We start from the raw sequence: 14,490 nt of genomic DNA on the forward strand, positions 1-14,490 counted from the left end.
AGCAAAAAGACTACTTTGTATAATGATGTCTGTGTATCTGAAATAGAGAAGGTAATGCTTGAAGAACCAATGCAAAAGAAAATATCAAGTTTTTATGTAACAGTAAGGTCAGTATCTTCAGGAGAAACAGAAAACCTCTGGCAGACGTGGACAAGTGACTTTACAGTGAACATCTCTGAGGAGAACTGGGAAATAGTCTGGGACTATGCTAAAAGAATATCTGTGTGCAATAGGGCACGTGCTATCCAGCTTAAAATAATACACCGCTTACATATTACCCCTTCTATTAGAAATAGAATGGATTCAAAACTTTCCCCTTTATGTTCAAAGTGTAAAACTTCAATTGGTAATTACATTCATTGCATATGCATTGCACATGCATGATCAACAAGATCAGATATGGGCACCTTTCCTGGACCATGTTAATTACACTGTGGACAAATTTTTTACAGTGTCCTTGTCAACTGTGATGGTTTAAAACAATAAGCCTGTGAATATGAATATGATCTTTTCTGCTTTGTATGTTTTCCTTTGTATGTGCATGTGTGTGTGTGTGTGTGTGTGTGTGTATGTATGTTGTTGGGCCTCATGTATTCAGATAGAAGACAAAGGCAGGCCTAACACAGTCGTAAAACCAAACTGAGGCCCACATACAAAGTCATAAATCTTACTGATAAAAACCGCGCCAAAATCAAACAAAGGGAGTCCAAAACAGACTACAAATCCCATGAAGCTTTGCTCACTAAAGGATCGAACTCTCAACTCCTATTGGATGAGGCACATAATAGAACGGCCCTCAACCATGACATCATCGGGAGTAGAAATAACTCTGAGATGCTTCCGGGATTTGCTTCCAGCAACTTTGCTCGCTGTGCGTACATGCAGCTCATTGCTGCTCTCAGGTGTAGCCTCGTGGCACAAGGAAGTACCGTCTGACTTGAAACTGTGGCCATACAATCTCCATCTCGCTGGACGAGTTGAGATTACTCTGTGTTCCTCCGAACACTCTAATGGATCCGAAAGAGACCGCTGAGCAATCCGCATCTTCATCCGTTTGCCTGCAGAAGTGAAGAGATAAAAGATTTCTCTTCCATCTTCAATCAAGTCGACGTCGCTGATTTCTCCACCAGCCCGCCGAGAATCAGCAGCCGTACCGCCCACCGACAGAGTGAGGAAACGGCCTCCCGTCATCACCCCAGCCTCAAGGAAATGAGTCGGAGTCAAACGACAGATGAACACACATTCTAGCTGCATCCTCATGCGATTCAAGTAAGAGGTTTACGTCTGGGCAGAGATAGAATATTATAGTGTTATTCTTGTGTATCAAGGTTATTGCTTGTACAGTTTTATGGACTGCCAAGTCCGCTCATTGCTGCTAATAATACTCAAGGTATTACTGTAATGTACTGTTATCATGAATGAGATCTGCTATGTTATAGTCCATCCACATTGGACTGTTGTGCATTTCCACCATCGCGGGTGAGACCGGCACACTGAGTTTATCCATTAAAGAATCAAAGACCGCGGGACGGTTTACGAGCTGTCCACCGCGTCACTGAGTGATAAACTAACAGCTGCTTTCTCTCCCACGATCGCGAAACCGGCTTTGGTGCCGTCACTTAATTCTCTCTCTCTCTCTCGTACTAACCACACACACGTGACCCCTCACAAACATTCTCGCACACACTTTTGGCTAGTAGATAACTTCGTGATAAAGCTCAGCTTTGTCCCTAAGTTATCGTACAAGCGGAGACACGCGGTAAACTGGCAGACGCCATTTACTGGCTTCTCTCCACCCACATTCGTGGCCATATTCTCTGGCCAGAAATCTCGCGTGACCTATTCTCCATGAGAGTCACATCCGCCATTTTGTGTGCGTCCCTCCTTGCACACACACACACACACACACACATTCTCTCTCTCTCACACACACACACACACACACACCTTTCATGTGCTATAGGATTATTTTGGTTCCCTATCTGTCACTCACTCGACGTTGGTGTCGATGTAGTGACACTAGGGGTCACTCTTGGGAGCCCGAGACACCTCTGGTCTTTGATAAAAGGCCAATGAAAATTGGCGAGTGGTATTTGCATGCCACTCCCTCGAACATACGGGTATAAAAGGAGCTGGTATGCAACCACTCATTCAGATTTTCTCTTCGGAGCCGAACGGTCATGCTCACTGAGCTGAATACTACTGTTCATTCATCTCTGCTGGATCTGACAGCGCATTTCAGCGGCTTCTCCCTCCTTTGCACTGGTGCACTGCAGAGAATGCCCCTGGGCGCTTCGGCAGAAAAACTAGAGAGTATATTTTCTGAAAGAGCATTTTTCCCCTCTAAAAGAGTATATATTTCTCTAAAAGAGCGCACACACGGAAAGTCTTTTTAAAGATGCGTCTTTTTAAAGATGCTTTTCCGATTGTGTGTTATTCCTGGTTGTGCTCGTTATCTCTCGCCTTCTAACAGTCACGATCACTGTCTTTCATGTCTGGGCACTGCTCACGCGGAGACAGCGTTCGTGGATGGTCATGTTCTCATTGCGAGAATATGTCCATGGTAACGTTGCGGTCGAGGCTCAAAAGTGAGCTACCCCAGAGGCTCCCGCCTCGGTCCTTATACCCACGGGTTTGAGGCCAGCGTGGTTAGCACTGGGGGCGATTTGGGGACCCCAATGGGACCGCCTCCGCCGGGTATCCCCCCGCGGACCTCCCATTCCCCAGCACGCTCGTCTGCCTCTCCGAGCGACGGAGGTCACGGCGCGGTCTCTCGGGCGGACGATGGCCACACTAGTGGTCCAGGAGCGCCACCTTTGGCTCAACATGGTCGAGATGGGTGAGGCCGACAAGACACGATTCCTTGCTGCCCCATTTCCCAGGCGGGCCTATTCGGCGACACCGTCGAGGACTTTGCCCAGCAGTTCTCGATGGTAGAGCAGTAGATGGATGCTATCCGGCATATCCTGCCCCGGCGCGGCTCAAGATCCCGCACCCCGTCTACTCATCGCCAAGGGCGTCCCCCTGCGGTGACTGCACCGGCTCCGCTGCAGCCCGCCCCTTCGGCCCGGCCCTGGCGTGGAGCCCACCGCAGGAAGCAGACGCCACCCGTCTCGCGGCCACCCAGAACCCGTGAAAGGCTTTAAAGCGCCCTTGAGACAGGCGACTCAGGGACAACGAAACCCGCTGCTCTGGAGCTGGTAAGCAGATCTTCATCTTTTTGTTACCTTTTGCATTTAATTGCGCTGCATGCCCAAGTGGCTGCAGTACTCAAGAGCTCAGCAAGAGTGGTTTCCTTGTTCCCTGGGTCACGTATCCGGTGTGTACGGCTGGCATCACGACCACCGTCCACCACTCCATTTGGCAGGTTGGCGCTCCAGCGGCGGTCTCCTGCCCTGAGCGCCCAGCTGTGGCACAAATCCGCCCCCGATGTGACAGTCTCCACGGGTCACAAGGACAGACCTCTTCCTCCCCCATCCCAGGCTGTTCCGGGGGTGGTCACAAGGAGCCCCCACCTGCTGGTACATCCGATGACGTTATCCCTTTGGTCCCCCTTGTGCGGAACTTGGACGCATGGCTTACGCCTTCCAGTCCGTCACGAGGGCTGGTCCGGACCGTCCGACTCGGCTGCGCGATTCACTTCGCCGGGCATCCGCCCAGGTTCAGCGGTGTCCACTTCACCTTGGTGAAAGACGAAAACGCTGCTACCTTGCGCGGAGATCGCTACCCTCCTACGGAAGGACGCGATAGAACCTGTCCCTCCAGCCGAGATGAAGAAAGGGTTTTACAGCCCCTACTTCATTGTACCGAAAAAGGCAGTGGGTTGCGGCCAATCTTGGACCTGCGAGTACTGAACCGGGCTTTACACAGACTCCCGTTCAAGATGCTGACGCAAAGACGCATTCTAGCGAGCGTCCGGCATCAAGATTTGTTCGCGGCGGTAGACCCGAAGGATGCATACTTTCACATCTCGATCCTTCCTCGACACAGACCCTTCCTGCGGTTTGCGTTTGAGGGTCAGGCGTATCAGTACAAGTCCTCCCTTTCAGCCTGTCCCTGTCTCCTCGCGTTTTTACGAATATCGCAGAGGCTGCCCTTCCCCCGTTAAGGGAGGTGGGCATTCGCATTCTCAACTATCTCGATGACTGGCTAATCTTAGCTTACTCTCGAGACGTGTTATGCGCACACAGGGACCTGGTGCTCTCACACCTCAGCCGACTAGGGCTTCAGGTCAACTGGGAAAAGAGTAAGCTCCTCCCGGTTCAGAGCATCTCTTTTCTCAGTTTGGAGTTGGACTCAGTCTCCTTGACGGCGCACCTTATGAACGAGCGCGCCCAGTCGGTGCTGGCCTGTTTGAAGGCGTTCAAACAGAAAACAGCGGTTCCACTGAAACTTTTTCAGAGGCTCCTGGGGCATATGGCATCCTCGGCGGTGGCCACCCCGCTCGGGTTTATGCATATGAGGCCGCTTCACCGCGTGGCCATTACGTTGGTCTGTCACCGTCTTTTCAGCCCTTGGACCAACCTCTCGTTTCTACGAGCAGGTGTTCCCCTAGAACTGGTCTCCATGCGCATCGTGGTCACGACAGACGCCTCCAAAACGGGCTGGGGCGCTGTTGGCAATGGGCACACAGCCGCCGGCCTCTGGACGGGTCCGCGGCTGCGTTGGCACATCAACTGCATCGAGTTACTGGCAATTCTGCTCGATCTGTGGAGGTTCCGGCCATTGATCCAGGGCAAGCATGTGCTAGTTCGGACAGACAGCACGGCAGCGGTAGCATATGTCAACCGCCAAGGCGGTCTGCGCTCCCGCTGTATGTCACAACTCGCCCGCCGTCTCCTCCAATGGAGTCAGCAGCACCTCAAGTCGCTGCAAGCCACTCACATCCCGGGCAACCTCAACACTTCGGCGGACGCGCCGTCACAACAGGTTACCCTCAAGGGAGAGTGGAGACTCCACCTTCAGGTGGTTCAGCTGATTTGGAGTCAATTCGACAGGCACAGGTTCACCTGTTCGCCTCCCAAGAATCCTCCCCACTGCCCGCTCTGGTACGCCCTGACCAAGGCCTTCCTCGGCATAGACGCGCTGGCACACAGCTGGTCCCCTGGCATTCCCAAATATGCATTTTCCCCCAGTGAGCCTGCTTGCACAGACCCTGTGCAAGGTCAGGGAGGCCGATGAGAAGGTCGTCCTGGTAAGCACCCTACTGGCCTGCCCAGACGTGGTGCTCGGACCTCACACTCCTCGCGACAGCTCCCCCCAGGCAAATTCCCCTGAGGTAGGACCTTCTTTCTCAGGGAAGGGGCACCATCCGGCACCCGTGCCCAGACCTCTGGAATCTCCATGTCTGGCCCCTGGACGGGACGCGGAAGACCTAAGCTGTCTCCCACCTGCGATGGTAGACATGTTCACTCAGGCTAGGGCTCCCTCTATGAGGCGCCTGTATGCCTTTAAGTGGCGTCTGTTCGCTAAGTGGTGTTCTTCCCGTCGGGAAGACCCCCAGAGATGCACAGTCAGATCAGTGCTTTCCTTCCTGCAAGAGAGGTTGGAAGGGAGGCTGTCCCCTTCCACCTTGAAGGTGTACGTTGCTGCCATAGCAGCACACCACGACGCAGTCGACGGTAAGTCCTTAGGGAAGCATGATCTGATCATCAGGTTTCTAAGAGGCGCCAGGAGGCTGAATCCCTCCAGGCCGCGCCTCATTCCCTCATCGGACCTCTGTAGTTTTTCAGGGTCTACAGAGAGCCCCCTTTGAGCTTTGCAGTCAGCCGAGCTTAAGGCACTCTCCTTGAAGACTGCCCTCCTGACTGCGCTCACTTCCATCAAGAGGGTAGGTGACCTGCAAGCGTTCTCTGTCAGCGAAACGTGCCTGGAGTTCGGTCCGGGCTATTCTCACGTGATCCTGAGACCCCGACCGGGCTATGTGCCCAAGGTTTCCTCCACTCCTTTTAGGGACCAGGTGGTGAACCTGCAAGCGCTGCCCCAGGAGAAGGCAGACCCAGCCCTGTTGTTGCTGTGTCCGGTGTGCGCTTTACGCATCTATATGGATCGCACGCAGAGCTTTAGAATCTCTGAGCAGCTCTTTGTCTGCTTTGGTGCACAGTGGAAAGGAAGCGCTGTCTCCAAGCAGAGGATCGCCAACTGGCTCATTGACGCCATAACTATGGCATATCTTGCCCAAAACAGGCCGCCCCCGGTAGGGCTACGAGCCCATTCTACCCGTGGTGTAGCGGCTTCTTGGGCCCTGGCCAGAGGTGCCTCTCTAACAGACATTTGCAGAGCAGTGGGCTGGGCAACACCCAACACCTTTGCAAGGTTCTACAATCTCCGGGTGCAACCGGTTTCATCCCAGGTAGTGGCACGCAACACAAGCGGATAAGCCCGGGATAGCCGGCCGGGTGTATCGCTTGCACATAGCGCCTTCCACCTCCTTTTGAGCTGAAGACGTGCGCTGTTAATTCCCAGTAGTGTTCACAAAAGTTGTTCCCTGGTTGACTTCCTCCGAGCCCTGTGGCAGTCTCGTGCCGGCTCAGTACATGCGCTAACTAAGAGCCCGGTTCTGGGGTAGGTGCTCCGCATGTGGCGGTTCCCTGTAAGGCTAACCCCATGCGATCTATATCTTTCGCTAATTCATTTCCCTGCCGGCAAACTGCGTCTTCCTTGGGCAGAGCCCCTCTACCTCAGTCTCCATGTTGTAGTAACTTCTCCCCCATTGGGCAGGATCTACCTTGAAGGCTCTCCACATGGTTGGAAAGACCATGTGATGTATCCTTCCACTTAAATATCCCCCCCTCTCTTGGGGTGAGGTGTGGTCTCCGCGGTGTCCTCCCCTTGGGAGGGACACCCCCCGACTAGATCTGGCGGCCCAGTCGGATAATCCCCCTTCTTTTTTAGGGAGTGGAAAAAGAGAAGGGGAATGAGGCCACGACTGGGTTAAGCCTGTCTCTATCTCTGGGTAGTCGACTTGTCCCCAAAAAGGGCCGTTCGACACTCATAACTGTGTTGGGGGAGGTTATGTATCGACCTGGTGTGCTGGCTATGAGGCACAAAGCAAGTCTGCCCACCACACACCACCAGTTCACGTAACACAGTTCAGCCTTGTGGCATTTTGTATAGGGACCCCTAGTGTCACTACATCGACACCCACATCGAGTGAGTGACAGATAGGGAACGTCATGGTTACTGGTGTAACCTCCGTTCCCTGATGGAGGGAACGAGACGTTGGTCCCTCCTGCCACAACGCTGAACTACCCGCTGAAATGGCCGGACCTTATATCGGCTCCTCAGCGTAAAACCTGAATGAGTGGTTGCATACCAGCTCCTTTTATACCCGTATGTTCGGGGGAGTGGCATGCAAATACCACTCGCCAATTTTCATTGGCCTTTTATCAAAGACCAGAGGTGTCTCGGGCTCCCAAGAGTGACCCCTAGTGTCACTACATCGACACCAACGTCTCGTTCCCTCCATCAGGGAACGGAGGTTACACCAGTAACCATGACGTTACCATATCTAATCATGTCACTGTTTAGTTTGTAGTTGTAAGTCGGAAGTTTATTGACTGCATTGTATTGATTATTAATTGATATTACTGCATAAATAAACTTTGTTATATTTCAAAGAGAAGTGTTTTGGTTTGTTTGCATACACCTGTGTCAGATGCTGATAGGGGATGTCAGTGCTCGGATTCAAGCCTTCATTGTTTCTTTTTGAAAATCGATATTCGGATGTCGATTTTCCAAAGAGAACAATCTAATATTGGGACTGTTATACTATCTGGTTATTAGTCCCTGATTCCAGGGTGGTGCCCCGGCGATATTAATCCTCATTAATATTCTATTCATTTTTGATAATTGATAATTATCTTTGATGATTTTTGAATTTGAAGAATCAATAAACTAGTGTTAATTTTAAACAATGTTTCATCGATGTTAATAATTGATGATTATCTTTGATAATTGTTGATTTAAAGGATTAAAAAAAGCTAACAATGATTCTCATCAATGTTCTATTGATTTTAATAATTAATAATTATCTTTAATAATTATTAATTATTGTTATAACCAAACCTGCTCCTGAACATAGCGCACTACATTTACTGGAGCCCTGTATGAGTTTTTAATGAGTTAGATTCTATTATTTAATTTAAATATTAATTAATAAAGAAATAATGATTAATTATTTCTGATAGTAACACTGATCTAAACAACCATACAATGTGTATATGTGTATATGTACATATATGTATATACTGTATATTTTTTTCTCCCCTCCGCTAACTATGCCTGTTTGCAGAGATCCATATAATTTGGATTTGTGCTTGAGCTCTTTTGCTGTTTACTTTTTTTATTTATTTTTTTTTTTTTTTTACTGGAAGCATATTATGTAAAACTGTACAACCTCAATAAAAAAATTAATTACTAGCATCATATCGCATATCACTCTGTTAAAAAAAGAGCTTAAAATCAGACTACGTAGGTTTGCTGGTCTTAGCCGGTAACCAAGCTGTTTGGCCTGGATTCTACTAAGATGGTTTTAAAAGAGCCTTGGGCATTTGGAGACCAGCTGACTGAACACTTATACCAGCTGAACGTTTGATCAGGCTGCTCAAAACAAGCTAAGTTCAGCAAACCCCCTTAGACTTTTCAGCAGTGCAATATGATACATCAACAAGTTTGACAACGTTCCAATATTTTATATCCTTTCTCTGCACCTCTAAACCAAATTTGTAGAAGAAATAGTTGGTGAAGTATTTGAGGAAGGGAAGGATGCCCTGGTCCAGATGCTGCCGTGTCACACCCTGGAATAACACACTGCTGTGTGTCACTTTAAGGCCATTTTGAAGACGGTGATGCAGCTGGTGACGATGGACAGTCACGTCAAACACAAGGAGACCTAAAATTAACAGGTGATTCTATGCACATGGAATCACCATAAAAACATACAAACACAAAATTATATTATTCACCAGTGTGAATATCTAGACAATGCAGTCAGCTTCAATTGCATTAAAAAAAATTCTCTCTCTTAATTTCTCTTCACATCACTAATGTAAATTTTTTGCATTCTGGAGAAAATCTTAGATTTTTTTTGGGAATGTTTATTCTAAAAAATAATCAGCAAAATACCCAGATACAGGACAGGATGCGATCCTCACACTTTCTCAGTCCCCCGACCCAAAGTGCTGGATCTACTGGTGCCACATACAGAGCAGAGTTCCTCAAGAGCTCAGCGGTGTTATCACCAGCCCAACTCTCATTAGATGACTGCAGCTAAGATAAGATAAAGGATAAGGCAATAGGATAGAGCAACATGAGGCAGTTAACATGTTTAATTGTCATGTGTCTATGGGAGCAGTCTTAAAAATAATACACAGACACATACTTACAGCAGTGCAGTTTGAGGAATACTCAGATGGTTTGATGAATTTGAGCTGGTACATCATTTTACACACAACCATCACACAGGCCCAAACAGAGGACACATTAAAGGCCAAAGGGCGCATCCTCGGAAATGGCAGAGCAAATGTCCACAAAACCACAAACACGAAGTTCATCAAAGATACCTGCAAAATACACAAGTATGATCAGTAAAAAGTATGTGTGCCTGTAAGAGTGTTCTGGGCCTTTGACATGTATGGTATGTATCCAGCTAGGGTGACCAGACAAAACTAGGACAGTCTTAATTGTACATTTACAAAAGAGTTAAGATACGCATCCAATGGAGTGGAAGAAATCTGATCAATAGCGCTCATAAAGCTGGAGATCTGCCGCTTTGGGGCATAGCAGCAGCATAGCAGATTAAGACCAACGAGACCAAACCTGCTGTGATAATGTTTAATGCAGGTGCGAAATTTTTTTTTGAGAGGTTGTACTAGTGAATAGTGGTCAACTGATATATCGCTGAGGCCAGTATATCGGCCGATATTCTGACTTTTTAATTATCAGCATTGGCCCAAATAAATTATCCCATTTGGCCGATTTTTTTCTTGAGGGTGCCAAAAATCGCCTGCTTACATGTGAAGCGACTGAGACATGTAAACGACCAGTCATGGTTAATTTTGTTGTAACGTGCCATCGTGTTACTACAATAATAGTGCAACACAGTGTCATTTAAACAGTTCACATATCAGTGCCGTGGCAGACACATTTGAGCTCATAATGTTAAAGTGCTCACCTGTTTCATTCTCCCTGTCTCTCCCCAACAGTTCCCTGTAACTTTTGACTCTGTCTTGTCTAATGATAAAAAGGCAAATATCAATAAAACTAATATCATATACCATCTGCAAATATGCGCATATCTCATTTAAACAGATGTTATAAACCATCCTCACACAATTTCAGCAGATCCAGCATGTTGTGGAGTAATCATAAATCTTCCTCAAAAGCACATATTCTAACAGTCTCTTCTCAACTGTTCCCTGTCACCTTTAACTTTCTTTTCTAATGATAAAAGTCAAATATCAATAAAACTTGTATTAAATACCATTTGCAAATATGCAGATACCTCATTTAAAAATATGTAATTCACAAACATCACGAAAATCCAGCGTTTTCTTCCCATCGAGCGCTCATCTAATTATTCCTCTGAAGCGCGTATTCTATCAAACCAGAATCAAAAACTTCAGGATCAGTATCAAAAGTTCCTCTCATTCACAAATCATGATGGTCGGTGACAATCCAAGCAGGCGATTTAGGCCGTTTAAACTGTCAGGAGATTGCTGCTGCTTGCACTGGATCCGCACGAGCACGTGAGTACTACCTCAAGGCTGCATCCGAAACCAGGAGAATGCTGCCTCCAGAGGCTGTATATGGAGGTAGGATGAAAATAAGGTGCTTTTCAAACTGTTCGGAGACCAGTTACTTTAAGAGTAACATTCAAAACAGCTGTCAGTGAAGCTATTAACTGATTAGGCAGCAAGGTAGCAAGTCAGCAAGTCAGTGGTCGTGTGTCTGTCACTGGGGAGAGAGGAAGCGGTAAGGACCATCACCTGGTGATTGTTAACATTAAATATCTGTCTCTCGTTTCAGTGGCGATGGAAATGGGCTTTAAAAGGGCGTCGGACCAAGAGAGAGAGTCCGAGGCACACACACCCCAAATCTGAAAGCTGTTGATTACTGTTTACGTGATACTGTTTGTTGTTAGTGTGAAGCTCTGTGTGCAAAACCATAGAGACTGGCTGAAAAGCAGACTTGAGTTTGAGTTGTGAGAATAAAATCTGATTTACCTGGACTGCAACCCCAGCTCCCGCTTCCTTCTTACTGGAACTTCTACAGAGGAAGAAGACTGGTCGCCATGGACACCTCACCACTGGGCGAAGTCATCCACACCTTGGCTTGCATCCAAGAGACTCACCAGCAAGCCATCCTCGATCAAGAACGGCACTTCCAGGAGCACCTCCAGGCACAGGCTGAGGATTGGCAGGCCTTTCGGAGCTGGCTAGCTCCAGGTGGATCCTCCGCAGCGACCCCAGAGGCAGAGGTAAAGCCGCTCCTCTTGCTCAAGAAGATGGGTCCCCAAGATGAGCCGGAGGCGTTTGTGAGTTTCTTTGAGCAGTCATCCACCGCCTCAGGCTGGCCGCAAACCCAGTGGGCCCTCCGCCTGCTGCCGCTGCTTTCTGGGGAGGCCCAGCTCGTGGCACAGCAACTACCAGCTAAGGACTGCCTGGACTACATGAAGCTGAAGACCGCTGTCCTGCAACGGGTTGGCCACACCCCAGAACAACACTGCCAGCAGTTCCACTCCCTCAGTGACACTGGCCGCCTGTTCGCATTTGCCCACCAGCTCCGTGATGCCTGCCGGAAATGGGTGCTAGCCAAGCAAGGCCGCAGTGTGGAAGATGACATCGAGCTGATGGTGCTGGAGAAGTTAACTGTTCACCTGCCCTGAAGAACTGCAGAATGGGTCCAGTGCCATCGCCCCTCATCGGTGGATGACGCCGTCCAGCTAGCTGAAGCCCACATGGCGCCCTACCTGGAAGCCGGAGAGCAGTCCAGATCTCTCTCTCTCTCTCTCTCTCCCTCTTGTCCCTCCTTCTCCTCCCTCTCGCCCTATACCTGCTCCCTGGAAATGGGGAGTGGTTCCACCCAAACCGGCGCCCTGCCGCCACGGGCTGCACTATGCACTGGCCCCCTCCCCTACCCCTGTCCATCGTCCTTCCCAGGTTGATGTCTCTGCCATGTCCAAGACAGGTGTCCAGTAATGGAGGTGGAGAAGTGGATTCGGGTCCCCGACATGCCACAGACTGCCCCCGATCGAGCAGGGACGTACTGTATACCAGTAAAAATTAAGGAGCATTCATATCAAGCCCCGGTGGATTCGGGTTGTAATCAAACCTCGATTCACCATGGTGTGGTTCATGATGGGGCTTTGGTTACAAAACACAAGGTGATGGTAAGGTGTGTGCATGGGAATGTTCACAGATATCCGGTAGTGACTACCATCATTCAATTTCGGGGGTAAAGCATGGAGTGGAGGCTGCGGTTAATTCCCACCTCACCCATCCACAGATTCTGGGGACCAATTGGCCAGGTTTAAAAGATTATTAAAAGCATTATGTGTGGTCCTGCAAACCGAAATCTCTGTGTGTGATGTGTGACGCGATGGCTGGGGAGGCAGAGCCGGGGCCATCCACGTCTGCTCAGCATCAGGATGACGCAGGAGGGGAATCCTCTGGCACTCCAGTCCTGAGGAAGTTCCCGGAGGGGGATTTCCATTCAGAGCAGTCGCGTGAAGAAACACTTAGGCACGTGTTTGACCAAGTGAGAGTAATTGCCAGCAGCTCCAGCATGATGTCGCCCTCAAATATCCGTATTTTTCAATTATTAGGGACCGGTTGTATCGAGTGACACGGGACACTCAAGCCCATGAATATACAACCCAGTTATTAGTCCCGAGGAGCCATCGGGGAACACTTTTCCAGGCAGCTCACCGTAATCCGATGGCGGGTCACTTAGGACAAGAGAGAACACTGCACCATTTAATGGCCCGCTTTTACTGGCCGGGTATTCACAAGGATGAAAATGCAGATGGGGTGTGGCATGCCGTGAATGTCAGTTAGTAAATCCACCGGCCACCCAAAGAGTGCCACTGCGCCACTACCATTGATTGGAGGCACCACGCGCCCCCTTTAGAAAGAATTGGTATGGACCTGCTTGGGCCATTAGAGTGGTCAGCACACGGATATCGGTTTGTATTTGTCCTGGAGGATTATGCAACGCAATATCCGGAAGCAGTGCCTTTATGCAACATCTCAGCATGCAGTGTTGCGGAGGCACTCTTAAAAATTATCTCCCGGGTGGGGATTCCGAAAGAAATCCTAACCGACCAAGGCACAACTTTTATGTCACATACACTGCATGAACTTTATGAATTGCTGGGGATTAAATCAAAATCAAATCACTTTTATTGTCAGACAGCCATATACACAAGTGCAATTGTGTGTGAAATTCTTGGGTGCAGTTCCGATCAACATAGCAGTCGTGACAGTGATGACACATATACCAATTTACAATAACATCAGATTAACACAACACAATTTAAAGTCTAATATACACATAATTACACACAACACAATATACAAATAATAACATACACTGTACAGTATACAATACACACAATATAGATACACATTATTCAATAAAAAAAGTATATATAGTATATATAGAATGTACAGTAAGTTGTATTGTACTGTATTGACATTCAGGCTGTCGGTTGATAGTAAGTTGTTAAGAGAGAATATAATATAATCATAATATAATTTATGACAGTCCGGTGTGAGATATAAGAGTAAGAGTAATAAAGAGTGCAGTGCTGATGTATTTTGATCGTGGGAGATAAGTCTGATTGCTTGGGGGAAGAAGCTATCATGAAGTCAGCTGGTGCGGGTCCTGATGCTTCGATACCGCCTGCCTGATGGTAGCAGTGAGAACAGCCCATGGCTCGGTGGCTGGAGTCTCTGATGATCCTCCGAGCTTTTTTCACACACCGCCTGGTATAGATGTCCTGGAGGGAGGGAAGCTCACCTCTGAAGATGTGTCTGGCAGTTCGCACCACCCTTTGCAGGGCTTTGCGGTTGTGGACTGTGCTATTGCCATACCAGGCCGAGATGCAGACAGTCAGGATGCTTTCTACAGTGCAGGTGTAGAACCGTGTGAGGATGTGGTGGTTCATTCCAAACTTCCTCAGCCATCTCAGGAAGAAGAGGCGCTAATGAGTCATGTTCACAATGACTTCCATGTGGATGGACCAGGTGAGTTCCTCAGTGATGTGGACACCAAGGAACTTGAAGCTGCTGACTCTCTCCACCGGTGCTCCATTGATGGTGATGGGACTGTGTTCTCTGTCTTTTCTTCTGAAGTCCACCACTAGCTCCTTTGTCTTACTGACGTTGAGGGAGAGGTTGTGCACCTGACACCAGTATGTCAGAGTGTGCACCTCCTCTCTGTAGGTTGTTTCATCATTGTCAGTGATCAGACATACCACTGTCATGT

General features: G+C 48.5%; 1 protein-coding gene across 1 annotated transcript in view; it reads right to left on the bottom strand.

Moving 5' to 3' along the window:
* Positions 1-14,490, bottom strand: part of si:dkey-11f4.7 (piezo-type mechanosensitive ion channel component 2) — a 648,587-nt gene that overhangs the window by 424,888 nt on the left and 209,209 nt on the right. The window contains 3 exon segments of the mRNA XM_051709767.1: positions 8,712-8,912; positions 9,127-9,270; positions 9,387-9,563. Of these exon segments, the coding sequence (XP_051565727.1) occupies positions 8,712-8,912; positions 9,127-9,270; positions 9,387-9,563 (522 nt within the window).

This window comes from Myxocyprinus asiaticus, chromosome 11 (genome assembly GCF_019703515.2).
Source record: "Myxocyprinus asiaticus isolate MX2 ecotype Aquarium Trade chromosome 11, UBuf_Myxa_2, whole genome shotgun sequence".
Classification (NCBI taxonomy): Eukaryota; Metazoa; Chordata; class Actinopteri; order Cypriniformes; family Catostomidae; genus Myxocyprinus; species Myxocyprinus asiaticus.